The following is a 20,535-nucleotide window of genomic DNA, read 5'->3' as shown; positions in this document are numbered from 1 at the left end:
GTTAGCTTACTGCTAACATTAAAACACCAGTCCTAGTAGTAACCTAATATAATTCATTTCTGATTATATACAAATAAACTAAGTATAAATGAAACAATTATTTATTTTAGTAGTAATATACATTTTGTAAAGTGCAATAAAGTAAAAGTGCAATAATTAAAATTCACTCAAATATAATGTTCTTTTGCAAAGTTGAAAATGAATCGCTCATTTTTTGTAAACAAAACAATAAAAATATCGAAGAAAAATGGCGGGGATCCGAATAACCTACCTACTTTTTTTTTACGGCGCGTGACGTTCTGGTAGTGTGGAACGCGCGTAAACGTAAATGTTCTTTTATTGAAATTCATACAGATACCACGCATCGAGCAATAAGAATGTGGCTGTCTGTTGAAACTCTATGCGCATGAAGGGATCGAAAAAAAAACATAGGAGTGTTGTTATGAAATTTAGTACAACATTACAGCACTCGTTTGGATGATGTAATGATTATTAGAACATTGGGTGTTTTAATGTTGGCAATAAGCTAACTGTTTCAGAATCTTTAATAGAAGATTTAAAGCATGGGTGTAGATAAAATAATATGTGTATTATCAATACCCAAGCGATGTTCCTTTGTTGGTACGATTGCTCTGGAGAAGTATCTTTGGTCCTATTGATTTTGATACTCCGCTGGCTCGCCAACTGAAACAAATTAAGGAATTAAATTAAATTAGAACAAACAGGAATTAGGGTGACAAAACACAAATATCTATCACCTCTGACCATGCTCTCGCGGCTACAGATAAAATACTCCCATTCCCACATATAAGGCATTTCGTCTACATACAGAATAACCATCGAATCATACATAACACGTAAAAAGAATGTAGGTAATTAGCCTAGGATAAGTATATACCTGGATGTGACATGCAAATAATAATACCGTGCATACTACGTTCTACTTCTTTTTAAATTGTCCGGGTTATACGAGGCCTACGCACGAGGCAAATTCAATTAATACTTCATCCTAGGTAATTAACATAAATTAACCACAGCAGTTTAACTTTATGCTAATAATAAGATTTATTAAACCAATTTTAATGTATCTACCATACTTCTTAAAAGTTCTGAGCGTGACGTATTTTTACATTAACTATCACACGTACAGCTGTAACCGAGCCAAAAAAAAAATTATTTGTTGTTAATTTTTCACTGAGTGTCGGTTTTAGATATATATATATACATAGTTGTATTTGAATATTATGTCTGTAGATAAAAGTTAAAATTCCAGAAAGACAGATGTAGTAATACAATTAATAGCCTGTATATGACATGTCACAAATCGACTTTAATATTACCTGGGCAACCCGTCTCCCGCTCTCCTGTAAAACTCTGATCTCTTAGTGTCAATCTTGTTGGGACAGCTGTTCAGTCGCAGCGGGTCATCAGTCCCAGTGTTGCGGGCCCCGGTCGTGTTCTTCGCGAGCCTCTTCTCAGTCACGTCGGTGTTAGAATGCTCCGTAATGCTCGCCAACCGACGGTCGAGTCCGTCACCGTTCTCATAAATCTTGAAGGTCGGCTTCCGTAAACCAAACACGCTGAGCGGCCTTGATACCTTCTGTGCTGCCTCAGGCTTTTCTTTCTCCCCACTACATTTCGGAGGATCCACTATGTTCGCCAGCGGTTTTGGCTTTATGCTCTTCAAATCCGCAATCTTCTGTGGAGCTCGTAATTTGGTACCGAGTACAGCCGCTGTTGAATGTGTTTTTATCGTAACGCTACTCGAAGACGGTTCCTCTTCGTATTTAGCGCGGTACTCAGGCGGCGTGGAGGGGCGAGGCTCTTGAGCGGTGTTGGACCAGAGAAGCTCGGAGCCGGATGTCGCTTGCATCTGATGCAGGTGTGTCTTAATATTGTACATGCCGGCCACAGCCCCGAAAGGTTCCGCCTTTATCTGTGCCACGACGTCGATGAAACTTTGTCCACTGAGTTCTGATATTTGTCTGTATATCTGAAACCAATCGGTAATTGTTTATTATGGTTACCTAGAATCAAGTTATTTATACAAGAGGAGGCAAATGGGCAAGAAGATCACTGGATGGGATGTGATGAGGCAACCAACCATTGACATCCGCAACACCAGGGGACAAGAGATGCGCTTCGACCTTTAAGTTGAGTTTGGAAAACTGCTGCCGGTAATTGGTGCCACAAACAACAAACAAACACTATTAAAAAATTTAAATGTATCGTAAAAAATAAATTAACATCTAAGGCCTATTATAATGTGAAAGATTATTTGAATGATAAAGGTAGTTGGAATTAATGTTCTAAATTTTGTTAATGAATATTGTTATACTCATTTGAATGCTATTGTAACTTTTGTACTTCATCCTGACTTGCACTAAATAACTTATAAAATTTTACAGTGAATAAAGATTTTTTGACTTTGACTTTGAAAGTGGCTGTGCGAGGTGAGAAATTCCTAGCAAAACGTGCGTTTGTTGAATGCCAGACGTCAAACTGGAATGGAACTGTAATTCGGCTGCTCTTATCAGACAAACATCTGGTTGTTTTGCTGTAATCAATATAATTCTTTTGAATCTCACTAATGATAATGCGATAGTGATAATCTTTAATACCTCTCGATTGGTCTTTGAGTCCGGAGAAGCCAGGGGATGTGTCTTCATCCGTAGGCCAGGTCTCTTTATCCAGCGGTGTCTCGCTGCCTCGTCTATTTTCATCCGAATCTCCACTTTAGGTTCCAGTAGTTGTTGGATGAACAGCTTACATTCTGAAAACACAATTATTTATAATATCTTAACTAAATAATCGTTTAAAAAAAAACTAAAAAACACGATTTTTATAGAATACCGAACTGAAAACTAAAAAAAATCCTAATATTAGTTTAATCTGTTAAAATTAACATCAATTCCTGCCTTATAGACGATAGATGAAAATTATATAAATGAACAAAAATCTTATTTTGCAAATTGAAACATGGAATAATTTTATCAAATTAATGTATTGTCATCGGTACTTGATAAATCTACGAAGTTTTATCGAAATCTCGCCGTTTTAAGTGGGTCTAAACCGAGCCCAAATGAGTCGGTTACAAACAAACATACATGCAGGTGAAGTTAATAAAAAGCATATAAAAAGAAGTATTTCTAAAGGCCCTTTTCTAAGTATCTATTAATTAAATGTGTAACCCTCATTTATAAAATTATTTTCTTTTCAGGTACCATTGAATGCTTGGTGTTACACTATCATAAAAGAAGCCAAATTTATTTTGATAATTTCACTACTACACTCGTTAATGACTTTGAGAATAATTCAAACAGATACGGCATTAAAGCGCGTTCATGACAATATTTTTTTTTAATCTTTCAATGTTATTGTATTACTATAAAATGGTGGGAGGTGCTAGTTTTTATAAAAAGAAAAGGTTATAAAAACTCTTGATCGATAATAGACTATAAAGAAGTAAAATCAGGCAGTTTGCCCAACGAAAGTTTCCATAAACTTTTTTACCAATATTTAAAACGGACGCTTGAGGGTGAACCATAGACTAATAATATACTAGCGTATATACAAACAAAGTGCGAGAGAAGAACACCTCTAACGGAGATATAGCAAGATAGAAAAGGTAAACGAATCTATGGTTCTCGAATCGAAGCTGGCTCCTTAGTATTTTTAACATAAAAAAAACTACTAACTAAAGCATACATTGACAAATCAAATTTGTCCACACATTATCGGGCTATCAGGTCGTCTATACGCTAGTATATTGTAAGTCTATGGGGGTGATCATAGAATTTAATGTTAACCCGTTCCCATAACATTTAATTTGTGCATAAAAAAATAAGTACACATCTTAGAGGCAAACCGTTGCTGTTTTTTAACTTTCCTTATATGTTGTGATTTGAAAGTCCATGAAACGAAAAAGCGAGACAAATGAGACACACATATAAATTCATAAGATTTAACGTGGGAGTATACCTAATAATTATTACTAATGTCATGCGCACGTCGTATAGTATATAGACACCAGGAAAACTTAAATATGGTAGCGGTGATAGTAATGTCTTTCATAGCGGTTGAAATCATGTGTCATCCTAGTAAGATGTAATAGAACTTCGTATGCAGTTTAGAGGTTCATGCACAATGCTGGTTTGACTTTTGATATGTGTACTTTATACGCACGCAAATCTTTTTATATAAACCAGCTAGCTACTCATAAGTATGAGCGAGCATTTTGTGTCATTTTAAATATAAACCCGAGAGAGATTTCACCTTCGCACGACACGCCACAAGTTACGATATCATCCCCACCATCTGGATGTGTGGCGGTCCTCCACAGTGCGGTTTTCAAGGAGCTTTCTTCCTCGTACCACGAAGCTGTGGAATGAGGTTCCTTGTGCGGTGTTTCCGGGACGATATGACATGGGTACCTTCAAGAAAAGCGCGTACACCTTCCAAAGGCCGGCAACGCTCTTGTGATTCCTCTGTTGCAGGAGAGTGTGGGCGACGTTGATCACTTAACACCAGGTGACCCGTACGCTCGTATGCCCTCCTATTCCATAAAAAAAAGAGTAATGTCTGGGTTATCGTGGATATTGTATGTACGAGATTTATTACGAGCTCAGGCTTATGTAAAGGTGTGTGTTGTTGTACGTTCTAATGTATGTATGTTCTAATATTTTAAGAATTATCTATTTGTCCTTCTGCTTTGGTTACTAGTGTATGATATTGTGATATTATATTTTAGTGGAGATATTAATTTCATAATAACAAACGAGTCAGATAGTTGTTAGGTCGTCACTGTACTTATTGATGCAAACATGGCGAGTCTGTGAATTATTGTAGCCTACTTGATGCGCATGCCATCTTATTGGTAAATACTCAAAGGTTAAATTAATTTTTATAAATGATTGTAATAACAAAATATACAGTTGCAAATTGTTATCGTTTCAAGTTTTTATTTAACATTAATTCCTGTTAGCATTTTAATAGACATATTGGTCCCTAACAGAATTCAGGGGATTGGAATAATTTGTAAATATGCCAGTGGTTTGTTGTGGAGGCTTTCTTCAGGGATATCAAAAAACCTGACTTATTTTATTGGGTAATACTGCGTCTCTTGTCGACGATACGCTCCACACTAGGTCATTCTGTCACGACTCAGATCATTATGTCATAGTAATGAAAAAGCTGGTCTAGGATGAACTAAGATACAAAACTTAGTATGCAAAACTTTACAGTACGACAATCAGTGTTATGAGCGCAAAAAAAGAATGCGGGAGAGTTTCTTGCGCTGCTTCTTCTCTCTCAGAGCGCCATTTCTTTCCGAAGCGGTAGTAGTGTCTAGTATATTAGAAATGACATCAAAAATAATTCAAAAGGAATCAATTTTCAGAAAATAAATGCCTTTTATGTCTTTATATTATAATATATATTATAGTTACAAACCATCCGTGTTGCTTATACCACGCATTTTATTTCCATTTGTACTGAGTTCTTAAAAGTGTACCAAATCTACATCTTATTGCTATCAATATAGTGTCGCAATTCCCGCGTTAATCACTTTGTTTGTGCAATTCTTTAATCTTAAATACTACTTCATTTCAATTTATATCTTTATTAAGCATAAACTTTTTAAGATATTGTGATGAAGTGTGATATGTGTAAAAATGAGGTCAATGACGGAGTACAGTGTGCGGGATGTAAGCGGAATTTGGATTACAGCTGTGCGGGTATATCCGAGACTGGATACCGCAAACTTGGACCAGAGCGTCGGGCTGTCTGGAAGTGCCCACAGTGCAAGGTCAGTCCAATATCCAATCCTATTACTACCAATACTACTGATTCGGGCACGTTGGCTACTATACTAGAGGAAATACGTGAGATGAAACAACAGCTGAACTATCTTCCTGACTTGGTTCGCGATGTTAAGTGTATTAAAACCGAGATTGCTGACCTCAAGGCTGCCTGTGACTTCAATTGTGCTAAGCTGGACGAGTATGGCTCACGGCTGTCAGAAGTTGAACGTAATTGTTCTAAGTACGAAACATTAGCGGACAGCATAAACTCACTAACCCTAAATGTGCAACACTTAAGCGAAGAGTTGAGTACTCAAGAACAAAGGTCCCGATTAAATAACGTAGAAATAAAAGGAATTCCGGTCAGGACAACTGAAAATCTCTTTAATATTGTCGAAAAACTAAGCAAAGTGGTAGAACACAAAATTGATATATCCCAAATAAATTACATCGCAAGAGTCCCTTCATATAACTCAAAGGATAAATCGATAGTCATGGGATTTATTAATCGGTACGTAAAGGAGGAGTTCATAGCGGCCGCAAGAGCGAAGAAGACTATCATGGCTGATTCCATTGGTTTCGTAGGTAGTACGCAGCGAGTGTTTATCAATGACCACCTTACTCCAATGTCAAAAAAACTTCTTACACAAGCTAAGACCATTGCAAAAGAAAAAAAGTACCGTTATACCTGGGTGAAGTTCGGGAAAATACATTTAAGAAAAAATGACTCATCTCATGTAATAATTTTAGCAAAAGAAAGTGATTTAAACAAAATAATTTAGGCTGTTGTGTACTATTCACTTCTACTTTAATGCGCCTAACATTTTTAATGTTTATTTTAATTCTTAAATATTTTAGAGTAACTCATAAGTTGCTATTGACTTGTGTTTTCTATTACATTCACTTATTAATGATCCAGTTTATAAATATGTCATATGCTCGCTTATTGTATATTTTGTTCTTAGTGTATGTATTGTTGAGTTATGAAACTAAGAAGTGTGGTTGCATTTTGATGTTATGTGTTAAATTAGATAGTAATATTATGTATAATTTGCTAATGTACCAATTAATAATTATATGTGCTCGCTTATTATATTTGTACATAGTGATATTGTTGGCTTATGAAACTATAAGATCTCTTTGTATTTTGATGTGTTGTGTGGTAATAGATACTAATTTTTATGGAAATGTACATATTATTATGCACATAAGTTCCATAAAAATAAGTCTATTCCTTGTAACCAATATAGTATGTTTTAGTGTTTGTTACACATTGTTTGAATTGTTATTCAGTCAAATAATGCTTTTGTTTATAAATGGCTACTTCTCATATAAGTGATATAAATTACCTCAATATTTACTATCAAAATACAAGGGGTTTACGCACTAAAACAAATGTCATCAAACGCAATGTAACCTTATTTGATTATGATGTAATTGTATTGACTGAAACTTGGCTGTTAGACGGAATCACAGATGCCGAGCTTTTTGACAATCGGTATATGGTGTGGCGTCGGGATCGTAATTACGTTACTACTGGTCTAAGTCGAGGGGGTGGAGTGCTCATTGCAACTCGTAGATCACTTTCAGTGATACCAAAGCCATACTATAACTCTAATGCTAAAGATTTGTGGGTGACAGTTACTATTAACTGTCATAGAACTAAACTCCTGACTAATCTGCACATATGCGTTATCTATCTATGTGCTGAAAACCAGGGTTACTCCTTCTCACAGCAACTACATAATTTCCTAAGCCGAACGCAGGATATAATAATCGAGAATCCTACTGATAAATTTCTTATAATCGGTGATTTTAATATGAGCAATATAATATGGAATCTCTGTAATGACAGTGATGAATCATTTAGCGCTTGTAATTGTCAATCACAGGATGAAATTTTTTTCACGGATGAATTGGTATTTCTTGGTCTGAAGCAATTCAATGGAATCCGAAATATATACAATAAAACTCTAGATTTAGTGCTGTCCAATGGCTTGGTGACAGTCAGTGATGTTAGTAATGATGCGCTTGTTCCTATTGACGCCCACCATGGAGCCTTATCTTTGATACTTAAATTCACCGCGAAAAGTTTTCTCCAGTCGGCCCCTAGGCGTAGATACATGTTTAACTGCGGTGATTATGAGGCCATTAATGCTGAAATACAAAGCATTAATTGGCGTTCTGTCGGATTTATCCCTTGATGAGTCGGTCACATTTTTCTATGAGTTTTTTGAAAAATTGAAAACAAGATATATACTATCTAAATTTATTAAACCTAATCACTATCTAGTGTGGCACTCTATCCATCTTAAAAAAGCTATTAAAGAAAAATATAAATATTTACGTAAATACAAAACTTATGGGAATATGTCGGATATGGTTTCTTATAAAATGATACGTGCGAGAATAAAAAATCTTGAAAAATCCTGTTACAATAACTATATACGTTCTATTGAAAATTCTATAAACCTGAATCCAAAATACTTTTGGTCGTATATGAAGTCTAAACAAAATCTGAACTCTATGCCTAGTTGCATGTACCTTGCTGACAAAACCTTCAATACCGGCACCACTATTTGTAATGCCTTTTCTGATTTTTTTTGTAATAACTTTACCGATCCTCCGGTCAATAAAAATGTCATCTCTTTGTCATCACTACCAGTGTGTGATATCTCGCAAATACACATAGACGTTACTAAAGTAAAGAAACTACTCCATGGTATTGACCCATCAAAATCCGATGGTCCGGATCATTTACCTGGAATATTCTTAGTGAAATGTTCTGATTCCATATGTGTACCCATTACTATTTTATTCAACAAATCTCTCTATGCGGGTGTAATGCCAGATTTATGGAAAATGGCTTATATTACTCCAGTGCATAAAAAGGGGGCTAAGACTAATATATCAAATTACCGTCCAATTTCTAAGCTTTGTATTATATCTAAGGTTTTTGAGAAAATCATTTATAGTCAGGTTTATCCTGCACTAAGGCAAGCCTTTAGCCCCAGTCAGCATGGTTTTCTCAGAGGTCGCTCGTCTGTCTCTAATCTTGCACTTCTTAATAATTATCTAACTGAAACAATGCAGCCAGGTGTCCAAGCTGATGTAATTTACACCGACTTCAGTAAGGCATTCGACCGAATACGGCATGACATCCTTCTTAATAAGCTCTAAATATTGGTATCAGCGGTGATTTGTTAAGATGGTTTTCCTCCTATATTCATAATCGCACTCAAGCTGTTGTTGTCAGTAATTATATATCAGGGTGGGTACCCATATCGAGTGGCGTTCCTCAGGGTTCCTTGCTTGGCCCTCTATTGTTCGCAATATTTTTATATGATGTTGATACTTGCTTACGTACCGCCAAAATATTGTGCTTTGCTGACGATATCAAAATTAACAACAAGGTATCGTCACTAGATGATGCAATAGCTCTACAAGAAGACCTACACCGATTGCAAAATTATTGTGACGATCATAGCCTAGAGCTAAACCCATCAAAATGTAGCGTAATGACATTCACGCGAAAGCGGCATCCTATAATTTTTAATTACCAGTTGAAATGTGAAAATGTGCAGAGAAGTAGTACAATACGAGACCTTGGTGTTTTACTTGATTCGAAACTATTATTTGACCAACATATAAATTTAACTATATCTAAAGCTATGAAAGCCCTTGGATTTATTATAAGTAGCTCGCGTGATTTACATCAAGTCAAGACACTGAAGATATTGTACTGCACCTTCGTTCGTGGTCACTTAGAATATGCCTCTCAAATCTGGAATCCTTTGTATTCTACATATATTTCTCGAATAGAAAATATTCAAAAAAAATTCTTACGCTTTCTATGCTACCGTACTAACGACAGATACAATTCAAAGTCTTACGAACAGCATTGTAAAAAGCAACATTTACTACCGCTTGAGAAACGACGTATGATCTCTGACATTGCTTTCTTCTTGAAAATAGCTCAAAATAAGGTTGATTGTCCAGCTCTTCTTTCGACAATTTCATTGAGAACTTCGTCAACTGCACTACGCTATAGCCGTTTATTGTATATACCTCAATCATCTACTAACTACCGGAGCAATAGTTATATCTTGCGAGCTAGCACCACCTGTAATAAACTAAGCAGTGAAATAATTAATTTGGATATTTTTAATACATCTGTCAAAGCAATGAAACAATGTATCATGAAAACGTTTTTTGAATCCTAACCTATGAATATCAAGTGTGCTTATTATTAGATTATAATTTTACATGTTTACTCTTTATAATTTTGCTTCTTACTACTTCTATTGTCTATTAGTGAATATCTGTAATTAGCTCTAACTTTCTATTGTATTTTTATTTTGTGTAAACAGCTGTTGATATTCCTTGAAATAAATAAATATATCAAGGGTACCAATTGTAGCAACTGAGCGCAATTGTAGTGCCGCTGAGAATTTTTGGGTTTTTCAATAATCCTGAGCGGCACTGCATTGTAATGGGCAGGGCGTATCGATTACCATCAGCTGAACGTCCTGCTCGTCTCGTTCTTTACTGTAATAAAAAAATATAGGTGGAGGATACTGTACACGTCTATGACATAGGTAGTATTATGCCAATATGATGTAGACACTATAACATAAGAGAATTCTATTTATTTATTCATAAATTGCATACCATTACTTCATCGTACTAAACAAATCATTAAAGTGATAAATTATCACATGCAGCACCTCGTAACGCACCACACCTAGCAGTGAACAGCAGAAGGGCAGACACAAAAAAAAATTTCCTCAAAGTATTCATTATACTTGTGCAAAAGTAACTCTTTTAAAGAGCTTATGAATTTTTAAATATTTGTTTCGGCTTTTGAGTATTCTGGTAAGTTATTATAAATTTTAATTGAGATGCCTCTGTAGCGTTAATATAGATTTAGTTTGAAAAATATTACTTTTATAGCGAATTTATGTTGCGCCGGGGCGCGTCTATGGTTTTGGAGTAAAAATCTGGTTTCTTACAAACTTACAATATTAACTAGATATGTCTAGTAAATATTTAGGTTTGGTTTTGTTCCACGGCGTGTAATAGTTATTTATGCAACTGTTGTGTAATAAACCCCTTTAAACCCCATTAAAAAAGGAATGTGGGTTTATATATGATAATAGTATCACATGAGTGTTTTAATACCTAATTATCAACAGTTGCACACAAGACTTATCTACACCCATAATATGAATCCTCTTTAAAATGCTTGTAATGGCAATAGCCAACATTAAAACACCCAATGTCTTTATAACTAGAGACCGGATTATATGCTACAAAATATGCAAGTAAAATAGCTAAAATATGCACGAAAATCCACAAAAGGGCCAAAATATGCATACAATTAAACAGGAAAAAATAAAAAGTCATATTGTTAATTTTTTTTTATTTTATAAAAATATGTACTACTAAGTACTGTTCTAAATGTTCTGTAGACAAATTGTGTCTACGATCGCTTAGTAAATTTTTGTAAGCTGAAAAGGAGCGTTTTACGTCTACTGCGGTAACTGGGCAAAATTTAAATTTGAGTGCAATGTTTGGGGGTACCTACTATGAAAAGCATCGAACGATGAGCGAGATCGAGCGTAAATATGCATATTTTATTTTAAATATGCCAATACCGCTAAAAAGGTACTAAATATGCAAAAGCATATGCAATATGCATTTGCATATAAACCGGTCTCTACTAATAACCATTACATCATCCAAACGGGTGTTGTAATGAAATTCAGTACAACATTACATCATCCGTTTTCATTACAACACTCGTTTGTATGATGTAATCGTTACTAGGACTGGCTTTTTTAATGTTAGCAGTAAGTTAACTGTTTCAGAATCTTTAATAGAGGAATATTTGTTTTTAAACAATTCGACACGTGATTTTAACACTAAAGAAAACTTAAATCATTTGTTTAATAGAGGATTTAAAGCATGGGTGTAGACTGTAGACAAATATATATTACTTACCGCTGGACACACACGTGAGCGCCGCTCGTTGTTTCCTGGTGAAGCCGCGCGCGATGGTCGCCCGCAGCTGAGGCCGCGACCCCCCCGCTCCCCCCACCTCCGTCGCGGCAAACGGCAGCCCCCCCGTCACCATTCCGTACACTATCACGCCACTGCGACAGACATTGAGCATTACTAGTTATCAAAATTAAATAACACCTATTGATTGTATGGATCGTTCAACTTCATTGGCGTAAAAATCCTTAAAATCATTTATTGCTCCTGCTATTCTACGTTAGTAGAAAGATTTGTACAAAATTTGTAAAAATCTTGCAAAAATGGCTTTGAAAATTAATTATTATATAACGAAAATGGCTGTACGGGCTTGAACCCTTTGCCGATCCTAATAATGGACGAAGAAACCAAAAAATAATAACGAATTTCGCAAACGTTAGACAATTTTAGGAACCAACTTCGCCCTGTTACTTTTGTGTTACAGTGATGCGCGCGCATATTAAATATCATCATCCTCATCATTTTTGCATAACGCGCCCAAAGAAGTATAACTACAAAAATTATTTACGGAAAATTCGGCAAGACTGGACTGCAAGTAACTCTAGAGATGTGCACAAAGCAGTTGTCGAATCACAGAATAAAGAGTAGGTGACAGAAGTATCACTTAGTTACACCTTTTAAAGAAATAGCGACTTGAGAAGACCGAAGAAAAGATTCATTTCGTAGCTGCGTTGGGTTCACGATGACAGAAGAAAACATTCCCTCCTCACTTTGCCTAATAAATAAGTAATATTTCCTTCTCCGTGTTTAAGAGAACTTTTACTCTGATCAAATTAACAAAAAAAGGAACCGACCGCTTATCTCATATCTGCTTCGAGTAGGTATCCCGCGCGCCCGTTTCTTTTTTTTCGTACTTAAGGGCAGAGTGCACACATGCCTGCTCGAATGTTTAGTAAAATTACTAGGTAACTTTGATAATCCCATGCAAAAGAAAACATCAGAATATGGAAATTAAAGATGAAGAAAAATACCCTATGATGCAATAATATCCCTGCGAAACTACTCAGAAAATGCAGACAATAATATATCATTATTATAGCGAAAAAATTCGTTACCGATAAAGTGATGTGCCCCTTATAACGCGTCAAAATTACAGAATACTAAATATAGATTAGCAAACACAATATATCAACAAGGCGTCAAAGGCAATATCAGATATTTTTGTTAATTTTTTTCATTCGGCTCCTTGTTTGTGACAAACAAAGAAGTATAAAAAATCAAAATATAATTTTTTGGCCCCCGTTACACTAATATCAGTACGTGCAATTTTTTGTACATGTTTAAAGTTATCTTCTTTAATCGTTAAGCATCTAACGAATTTTGAAAACTACCATTTATTAAAGTTATACTTCTTTAAACGCGTTATGAAAAAATTATGAGAGTGATATTTTAAGATGCGCATCACTGTAAAACAAAAGAAACAGGGTGAAGTTGGTTCCTTAAATTTTCTGACGTTTGCGTTTGACATTCGTTATTTTTTTTGGTTTCTTCATCAATTATTAGGATAGGCAAAGGGTTCAATCCCATACAGCCATTTTCGTTATATAATAATTAATTTTCAAAGCCATTTTTGCAAGATTTTTACAAATTTTGTAAAAATCTTTCTACTAACGTAGAATAGCAGGAGCAATAAATGATTTTAAGGATTTTTACGCCAATGAAGTATAACTTCTTGCATGCATACATAAGTACACACACACGCTTTTTTTGACATTCTGGTTCTTCTTTGACATCATAGAGTTTCTTTTGGGGATAATATGTTTCCGACGTAAAAGTATAGAAGAATAGAGTATACCGACATGCTCCACAGATCCACCTCGGGCCCGTAGCGGCGGCCGTCCACGAACAGCTCGGGCGCGGCGTACTCCAGCGAGCCACACGGGGTGCGCAGGAGGCCCCCGGAGCTCCAGATATTCGACAGACCGAAGTCTACACAAACCACGGTCACTTAATATTACGAGAGCTCCAAATGTCATATCCAGTATTTTTTTTATGACAATTAGGGACGAGACGAGCTGGATGTTGAGCTGATGGTAATTGATTCGCCGTGCCCATTACACTGTATCGTCTGTACCGCTCAGGATTCTTGAAAAATCCAAAAATTCTGAGTGCAAAGCAGCCCAGCGTAATACGTTATCTGAGCCCTAATATTATTTATATTTTAATACATGACGATGTAATAAGGCTTGGATGCGGCAATATATGTAGGTAAAGATTATTTAAGCAAATTTTGCCAATATGAGCACTTACCGACAATTTTGATAAACTGCTTAGTGCTATCCAACATGATGTTTTCCATTTTCAAATCTCTGGAACAACAAAGGAATTATTTTTAGATAACGAAGTAGACAAAGAAGACCACGGCTTAATACGACTCCGAGCATCAGACTTATAATATACTAGCGTATATAACTGGAACCAATTTTGATTGACAGTCGTAAACAGTATTAAGTCTATAGTAGTAGGTACAGATATTCAATGTACACATTCTATAGTAGAAGGTATAGATATTCAATGTACTAGGTCTATAGTAGAAGGTATAGATAATCATTAGTGCTGAGAAAAGGCAACATATAAAGTTATTCGGTAATATTGTTTCTTAGTACTAGAAGCGATTTTTCGGTTCACGGAAATTGATTAACAGTGTCAAAGCTGAAGCAATATCAATGAAATCACAGGAGCAATGGAACGTTTAGTATACCATAAACCTACTGTGTCAAGTAAGAAAATGTGTTGGGCTACAGGCGAGTTATCATACAGATTGGTGAACACAAAAATTGCAAAGTAATGGAATATTTCAAACACAAACAAAAATATTCTTGATGGTCTACGTGCAAGTCTTATAAAAATTGTTAACAGGCATTGCATAGTACGCCGGTTACCTAGCCGCGTCACCATTGCACCGCGGCGCCCTTTTCTGTCGTCAAGCTCTATTTATGTTTTGGTTTACAGCGCCATGATTACTGCAAAAGGTTACTTAGAATTATAGGTCTTGACAATCCTGAGATGCAGGGACAAAGCGTGTGGTCATCATCAATCAACATTTTATATGAATTTTGTATTGCTTAAAAGTTTATAATACTTGTTGGGTAGTTTCAATTTTGTATAAAATAAAATGTTATTTGTGTACGTACAAACCAACCTCCTCTTTACATCTCATCATCTCTCAGTAGTAGTTAGATCCTCTTTGGCTCTTATTTTTTTGTTTAGTTTACATTTTACATTGTTCTCTGTTCTTTACATTATTCTCGAATACGTCTGCACTCTTTGGTTACGTACTAAGTACTACTTAGTATGGACTTTTGGCGGGAACCTCAATTGGCGCGATTTACAATTCTATTAAATTTAAATTTAATACTAGTAATTGAAGTATTTCTCATTGTTCTACTATTAAAAACAATAATATAGTGAGTGGCTGCTGAGATGGAGGGCAGGTTCGAGTCCCGCATCGTGAAATTTTGTATTCTAATTTAATTTGTGTAAGATTCTTATCATAACGACCTGTGCACGACGCCCCGTGCGTGCATGTGCCGCACCGCCGACACCAGCTGTGCCGCCAGAGCGCGCGCTCTCGCCTCGGGCAGACCTCGCGCCGAGCCTCGCGCCGCCAGCACGTGCGAGCACAGGTCGCCGCCGCCCGCCGCCTCCATCACCACGTACAGCCGGGGGCCGTGCTTCGGAACACGAAAACCATCGACACATTATACCTAAGTAATAATAAATAAGGGACGAGACTAGCAGGACGTTCAGCTGATGGTAATTGATACGCTGCCCATTAAATGCAGTGCTGTGGCGCTCGTCATCTTGAGACATAAGATGTTAAACCTCATTTGCCCAGTAATTTCACTAGATACGGTGGCCTTCAGAATATCAACAAAAAAAAAGGCCTTCACGACTTTTCTCATCACCGCCCTTCTCATAAAACCACCCTGTATAACAAAAGTTATACATCAAAGGCATTTATTTTCTCAAAATTGATTCTTTTTGATGTAATTTGTAATATACTAGATACTACTACCGCTTCGGAAATAAATCGCGCCACTTTTTCTGAGTGATGGCACTCTGAGAGAGAAAAAGTGGCGCGAGAAACTCTCCCAGCAGCCTTTTTTCGCGCTCTTTTTAATAATCATAATCTAGTCCCAGGCTGTCGGATCACTTAAGATATTCAAACGACGTAGTTACCTTTCATTAGTTCCACGCCGAAATAAGTATTCAAAAACTAGGTACTCTAATTTTCACTGTAGATACATAGATATGTACTTATAGTTTATTTTTAATTTGAATGTTAAAGCAGTAGAAAGTAAAACAATCCATTATTATACATTTTAAATTTAGAAGCTTCTAGCTGTTTATGACAAATGTTTCTCTCTAAAATATCTCACCTAGGACGTTTTACTCAACGTTTCCAAGTTTGTTATGAACATTAAAACAAAGTAATTGTGTGGTTTGATGAAGCTACTACACCAATGAAACTTTTTATCACAAAATAATATTATCAGCATAATAATCGAAAGAAAAAATAAATGTTATTTATAAGTACTTTACTTAGTCATTTAAATAAAAATATAATGAAATCAAAATAATTGTCACGCTCCCTCTCAGTATCACGAACCAGAGGCTAACCTGATTTGAAAGCAATAGTTGCAATTAATGATTAAACTTCAACCATATTCCTCGGCCGGATGTAATGCAACATGCGAAAGATGGACGCAAAAATTTTATGCGATATGATATCTTTGTTACTAAGCCAAGTAGATACTTATTTTGCCTTAGTATCTACTTGCGTTTTAATAGGAAAGGAGGAAGTAATCTAGAATCCACCTCATCTGAGATGCCGGATAAAGAAAATTGCAAAATGCTTATAATATGTTAGGTTGTAACGTTTTATTCACTCCCGCATGTCAATACCATCATAGTCTCGTACAGCGCGGCGATGCACGGATGTCTCAGCTTGGCCATGACGCGCGGCTCGCGGTGCAAGTTGCGACGCGCGTAGTCCTCTTTGATGCATGTCAAATCAATTATTTTTATTGCCACCTGAAATAATCAAAACCTGGTCAAGACATGGTCTTCGCGTGACATTTTATTCTCGAATACGTCTGCACTCACTGCCTGTTACAGCGCAACTGTCTTTTAGACTTGTGTAGTTCAAGATTAATTATTCCTGACTGTGAACGGTGATTTAAATAATATTCTACAGGTTTAGTTCTAATACGGAAATATTCTGCTTAAGATAATCTATGACCAGCTTTTTGAAAGAGCCCACGAGTGGAAAAAATATCAATATTGCCAAAGCACGCAGTATGTGACTGCGTCATTCTCCATAGTGGTGAGCGTTTGCCAGAATTTGTACGACATTTTATTGTAGTAAAAAGTTTATACGTTTGATTATTGCGTACATGACTTCTAACTGGTATTCTATAATAGAGTTTACGAGTTAAAGAAATACAATCGTATTTATTATGAGACAGATCAAATAACAGCATAGCTTCAAGTTGTTTGCGACTCGACTGCAGGTCAAGTATATTATATTTTTCAAGAACCTGGTCATAAGGAAGGTAGCTTTTTGTACATGTATAATGCATCCTCCGTAAAAACTGTACAATTTCTAAGCTCTTAATATATTTATTATATTAGGGATTCCAGATACAAACAGCATATTCTATAATATTACTAACCTTCTCTAGTCTCTCTCTACAGAGCGTATATGTATAGTTGCTAGCGGATCTCTTTTAAGTAAAGGTGATATGCTTATATTTACTTAAGCTTAAATTAAATTTATTTTCCGTACAATATTAAGTAAATCTATTTAAATCGGCCTGAAGATCTGCTTAAAGCATGAATATCGTTGATGAATATAATAAATAGAAGAGGTCCAAGAATTGACCCTCGTGGAACTTCAGAAGTACCAATCTACTAACTCTCCTACTACTACTCCATAACCAATTTCGATTCATGGCCTCATCCATTATCAGTATAATAACGTTTTGAGTGCGATTTGATATATATGATTTAAACCATCGCCAAAGATCACCACCTATACCGTGATAGGCTAATTTTTCTAATAAGCGTCTATGATTCTTATTAGTATCTAGTGTTAAGAGATTAGTACATACAGTGCTTGTATTCTGCGTGTAATAATAATATAATAACAGTCATAAGCCTGTGAAGTATGAAGGAAAATCCATTTATATTCAATGCAAAACTTTGTTGCATCGATCAATGTATTAGTGTACTAATAGTACTACGAGACCGAACCAGTACAATACATTGATTGTACTAGATCGGAGCCCTCCCTTCTATGTCCGAGAAAGAACAATATTTTTTTATCTTCTTTGTTATGCTCGGGCTTCACTAGAGCGGCAACTAGCGGGCTACGGCAAATATTCGGCGCTAATAAAAACCGCTAGTGAAGCCACACCATTTGCCGCATCACGATTCGCGGTGTGTGTCATGCGCAGACGATTCGACAAACGGGCGCGCATCAAAGGGTTTTGCCAAACATTCACCTAGGCGATCTAAGTTGACTGCGTAGATGTAGCCAAGAACATTTCGTCAACCCGAAGACTATGCTATGGCGCGACACGAAACATCGTCGGGTAATGAAGTCCCAGCATTAAGCCTTGTCTTTTTTATGACAGTAAGGGACGAGACGAGCAGGACATCGACCTGGTGGTAATTGATACGCCCTGCCCATTACAATGCAGTAACCCTCAGGATTCTTGAGAAACCGCGGCGGCACTATACTTTGAGCGTACTACAAATTGCGCTCGTCACCTTGAGACATACGATGTTGAGTCTCATTTGCCCAGTAAGTAATTTCACTAGCTATGGCGCCCATCAGACCGGAACAATACTTACACTGCTTCACGGCAGAAATATGTGCCGTTATGATTATCATAATTTAGCCGGCACCCTGTGCAAAAGAGCCGCCCACTGGTAAAAGTCTAGACGGATAGAATCCAGCGTCCCATCAGATGTCATTCATGTAGACATGCAGTCTACTAATCCTAATAATTCAAATTAAATGAATCATGCAAAAATATGTGTTGTTTATTCTTATTCCTTTAATTAGTATTTATTATGGACAATATGGTCTTAGCGCGACATTTTATTCTCGAATACGTCCGCATTCGATTTATTTCGCCGACTAAATGGAAGTAATCAAAATCCACTCCAACCGCGGATGGAATCACGCGCCCATAATCCAAAGACGATGAAGGGCATATCAATATATGGTTGCAACATCTGCAGTCTACATGAAGGGCATCCACTATCCAGCAAGGTCACCCGTGATGGTACGCTTTTTATTTTTTAACGGCCGTTTTCAATAACCTATCTATCCTTAGTTTAATTTACTAGAGGTAGACAAATCTATCCTTTTACGCTTACTTACATTTCAATAACCTATCCACATAAAGCATTGGACTATAACTATATTGGACATACCTATGGATAGATAAGATCTTGCCATTAAACGGTGACAGCAATGTATCCGTAACTAGAGATACGTTATTGAAAACGGCCGTTAGTCTATAGTCCATAGTAATCGTTTGTTAGCACCAACACGCGTTTGAGTCCTAGGTTATAGCCATGTCAAATCTCTAGTCAATCAGCATATTAGTAAATCATATGAGACAATTTATTGCAGAATGCTGAATGAGACGCGTAAGCGCCATTAAATCCCCGGCACTTTCGACCTTTTAATTGCGAGAAAACTTTAGTTACGTACGTAAAAGATTTCTAGAGCTTTAAATTTTACTTTGGCTTTATATTTAAACTCTTAGCAAAATGGAGAATGGTATTGCTTCGTAAAGCTTCTCTATACGTTAGTAACAAATAATAATAGCTCTTTTCAAGGTGGACCGATGCAGATGAACTAGGTACCTATATTGTTCACTTTTAGGTTTGTTCAATGCCAGTCATACTTTTGTGGTGCATTTTAGAAACCATCTCGATTTTTACCTAATAATTAACACAGCCAATGGCTATTAAACGTATTTAATTTCCACAGGTTACAAAAATTGTAAAATCACACACGCAATTTGAAAACAAAGATGCCGGAGACATACCTAGGTAGGTATATAAAGGTACGTTACTATTACACATCACATTGGTACCTTTTGTGCTTACCTAGGTACTATCAAAGTATGGGAGATAGTGACTATGTCTCATAAATAATAAATATATCTGTACCAAATATTCTAGCGAATGTCAACATCTATGGCGGTAAATTCAAAATAATCATTTTTCTCTTTCAAGTAAGAAATACGTCCCTGACATCAAAATATAGTTAGCCATACTCAAACATACATAACATTGATGATAGGAACTTCATGCTCAGAACAATAATTCTATTAAAGTTTTGTGTCTCGTTTAAATAACATATTAACTCAAATATTTCTAATAAGCCTTGTGAGTAAAGAATAACCTTTTTTCCTATAATCCTATGCGTTGCCTCCTCGACCTTCGCGAAGTGTCCCTTGCCCAGCACTTTGCCTGACATCAGGTAATTGCCCACGCTGTACACTTGCGCCTTGTTTCTCGTCATTGCCATTTTGGTTAACTTTTAAACACATACATTTTGTCGTAGCGTTAATACACAATTTAAAAATACACAAATGTGATGCATTGGGAATGTCATCTATTGTCAGTTCTGATCGGTTGTTTGAAATAA

The 20,535-nt window shown here is 36.2% G+C and overlaps 2 protein-coding genes across 2 annotated transcripts in view; one reads left to right on the top strand and one right to left on the bottom strand.

Moving 5' to 3' along the window:
- Positions 1-4,947, top strand: part of LOC126977980 (nucleoporin SEH1-B) — a 23,849-nt gene extending 18,902 nt beyond the window's left edge. The window contains exon 9 of the mRNA XM_050826705.1: positions 3,221-4,947. The gene's annotated coding sequence lies outside the window, so the exon portion shown is untranslated. The remainder of the gene's footprint in view (positions 1-3,220) is intronic.
- The window catches only part of LOC126977942 (serine/threonine-protein kinase par-1-like), a 23,441-nt gene extending 2,906 nt beyond the window's left edge, over positions 1-20,535 (bottom strand). The window contains exons 1-9 of the mRNA XM_050826642.1: positions 20,290-20,535; positions 16,767-16,895; positions 15,360-15,532; positions 14,109-14,167; positions 13,658-13,787; positions 11,805-11,956; positions 2,622-2,773; positions 1,341-1,993; positions 601-684 (exon numbers count right to left, since the gene is read on the bottom strand). Coding sequence (XP_050682599.1) covers positions 601-684; positions 1,341-1,993; positions 2,622-2,773; positions 11,805-11,956; positions 13,658-13,787; positions 14,109-14,167; positions 15,360-15,532; positions 16,767-16,895; positions 20,290-20,415 — 1,658 coding nt within the window. The 5' untranslated portion in view covers positions 20,416-20,535. The remainder of the gene's footprint in view (positions 1-600; positions 685-1,340; positions 1,994-2,621; positions 2,774-11,804; positions 11,957-13,657; positions 13,788-14,108; positions 14,168-15,359; positions 15,533-16,766; positions 16,896-20,289) is intronic.

Source organism: Leptidea sinapis, chromosome 46 (genome assembly GCF_905404315.1).
Source record: "Leptidea sinapis chromosome 46, ilLepSina1.1, whole genome shotgun sequence".
Classification (NCBI taxonomy): Eukaryota; Metazoa; Arthropoda; class Insecta; order Lepidoptera; family Pieridae; genus Leptidea; species Leptidea sinapis.
Note: the sequence above shows the minus strand (reverse complement) of the source record. Positions and strands in the feature narration are given on the sequence as shown.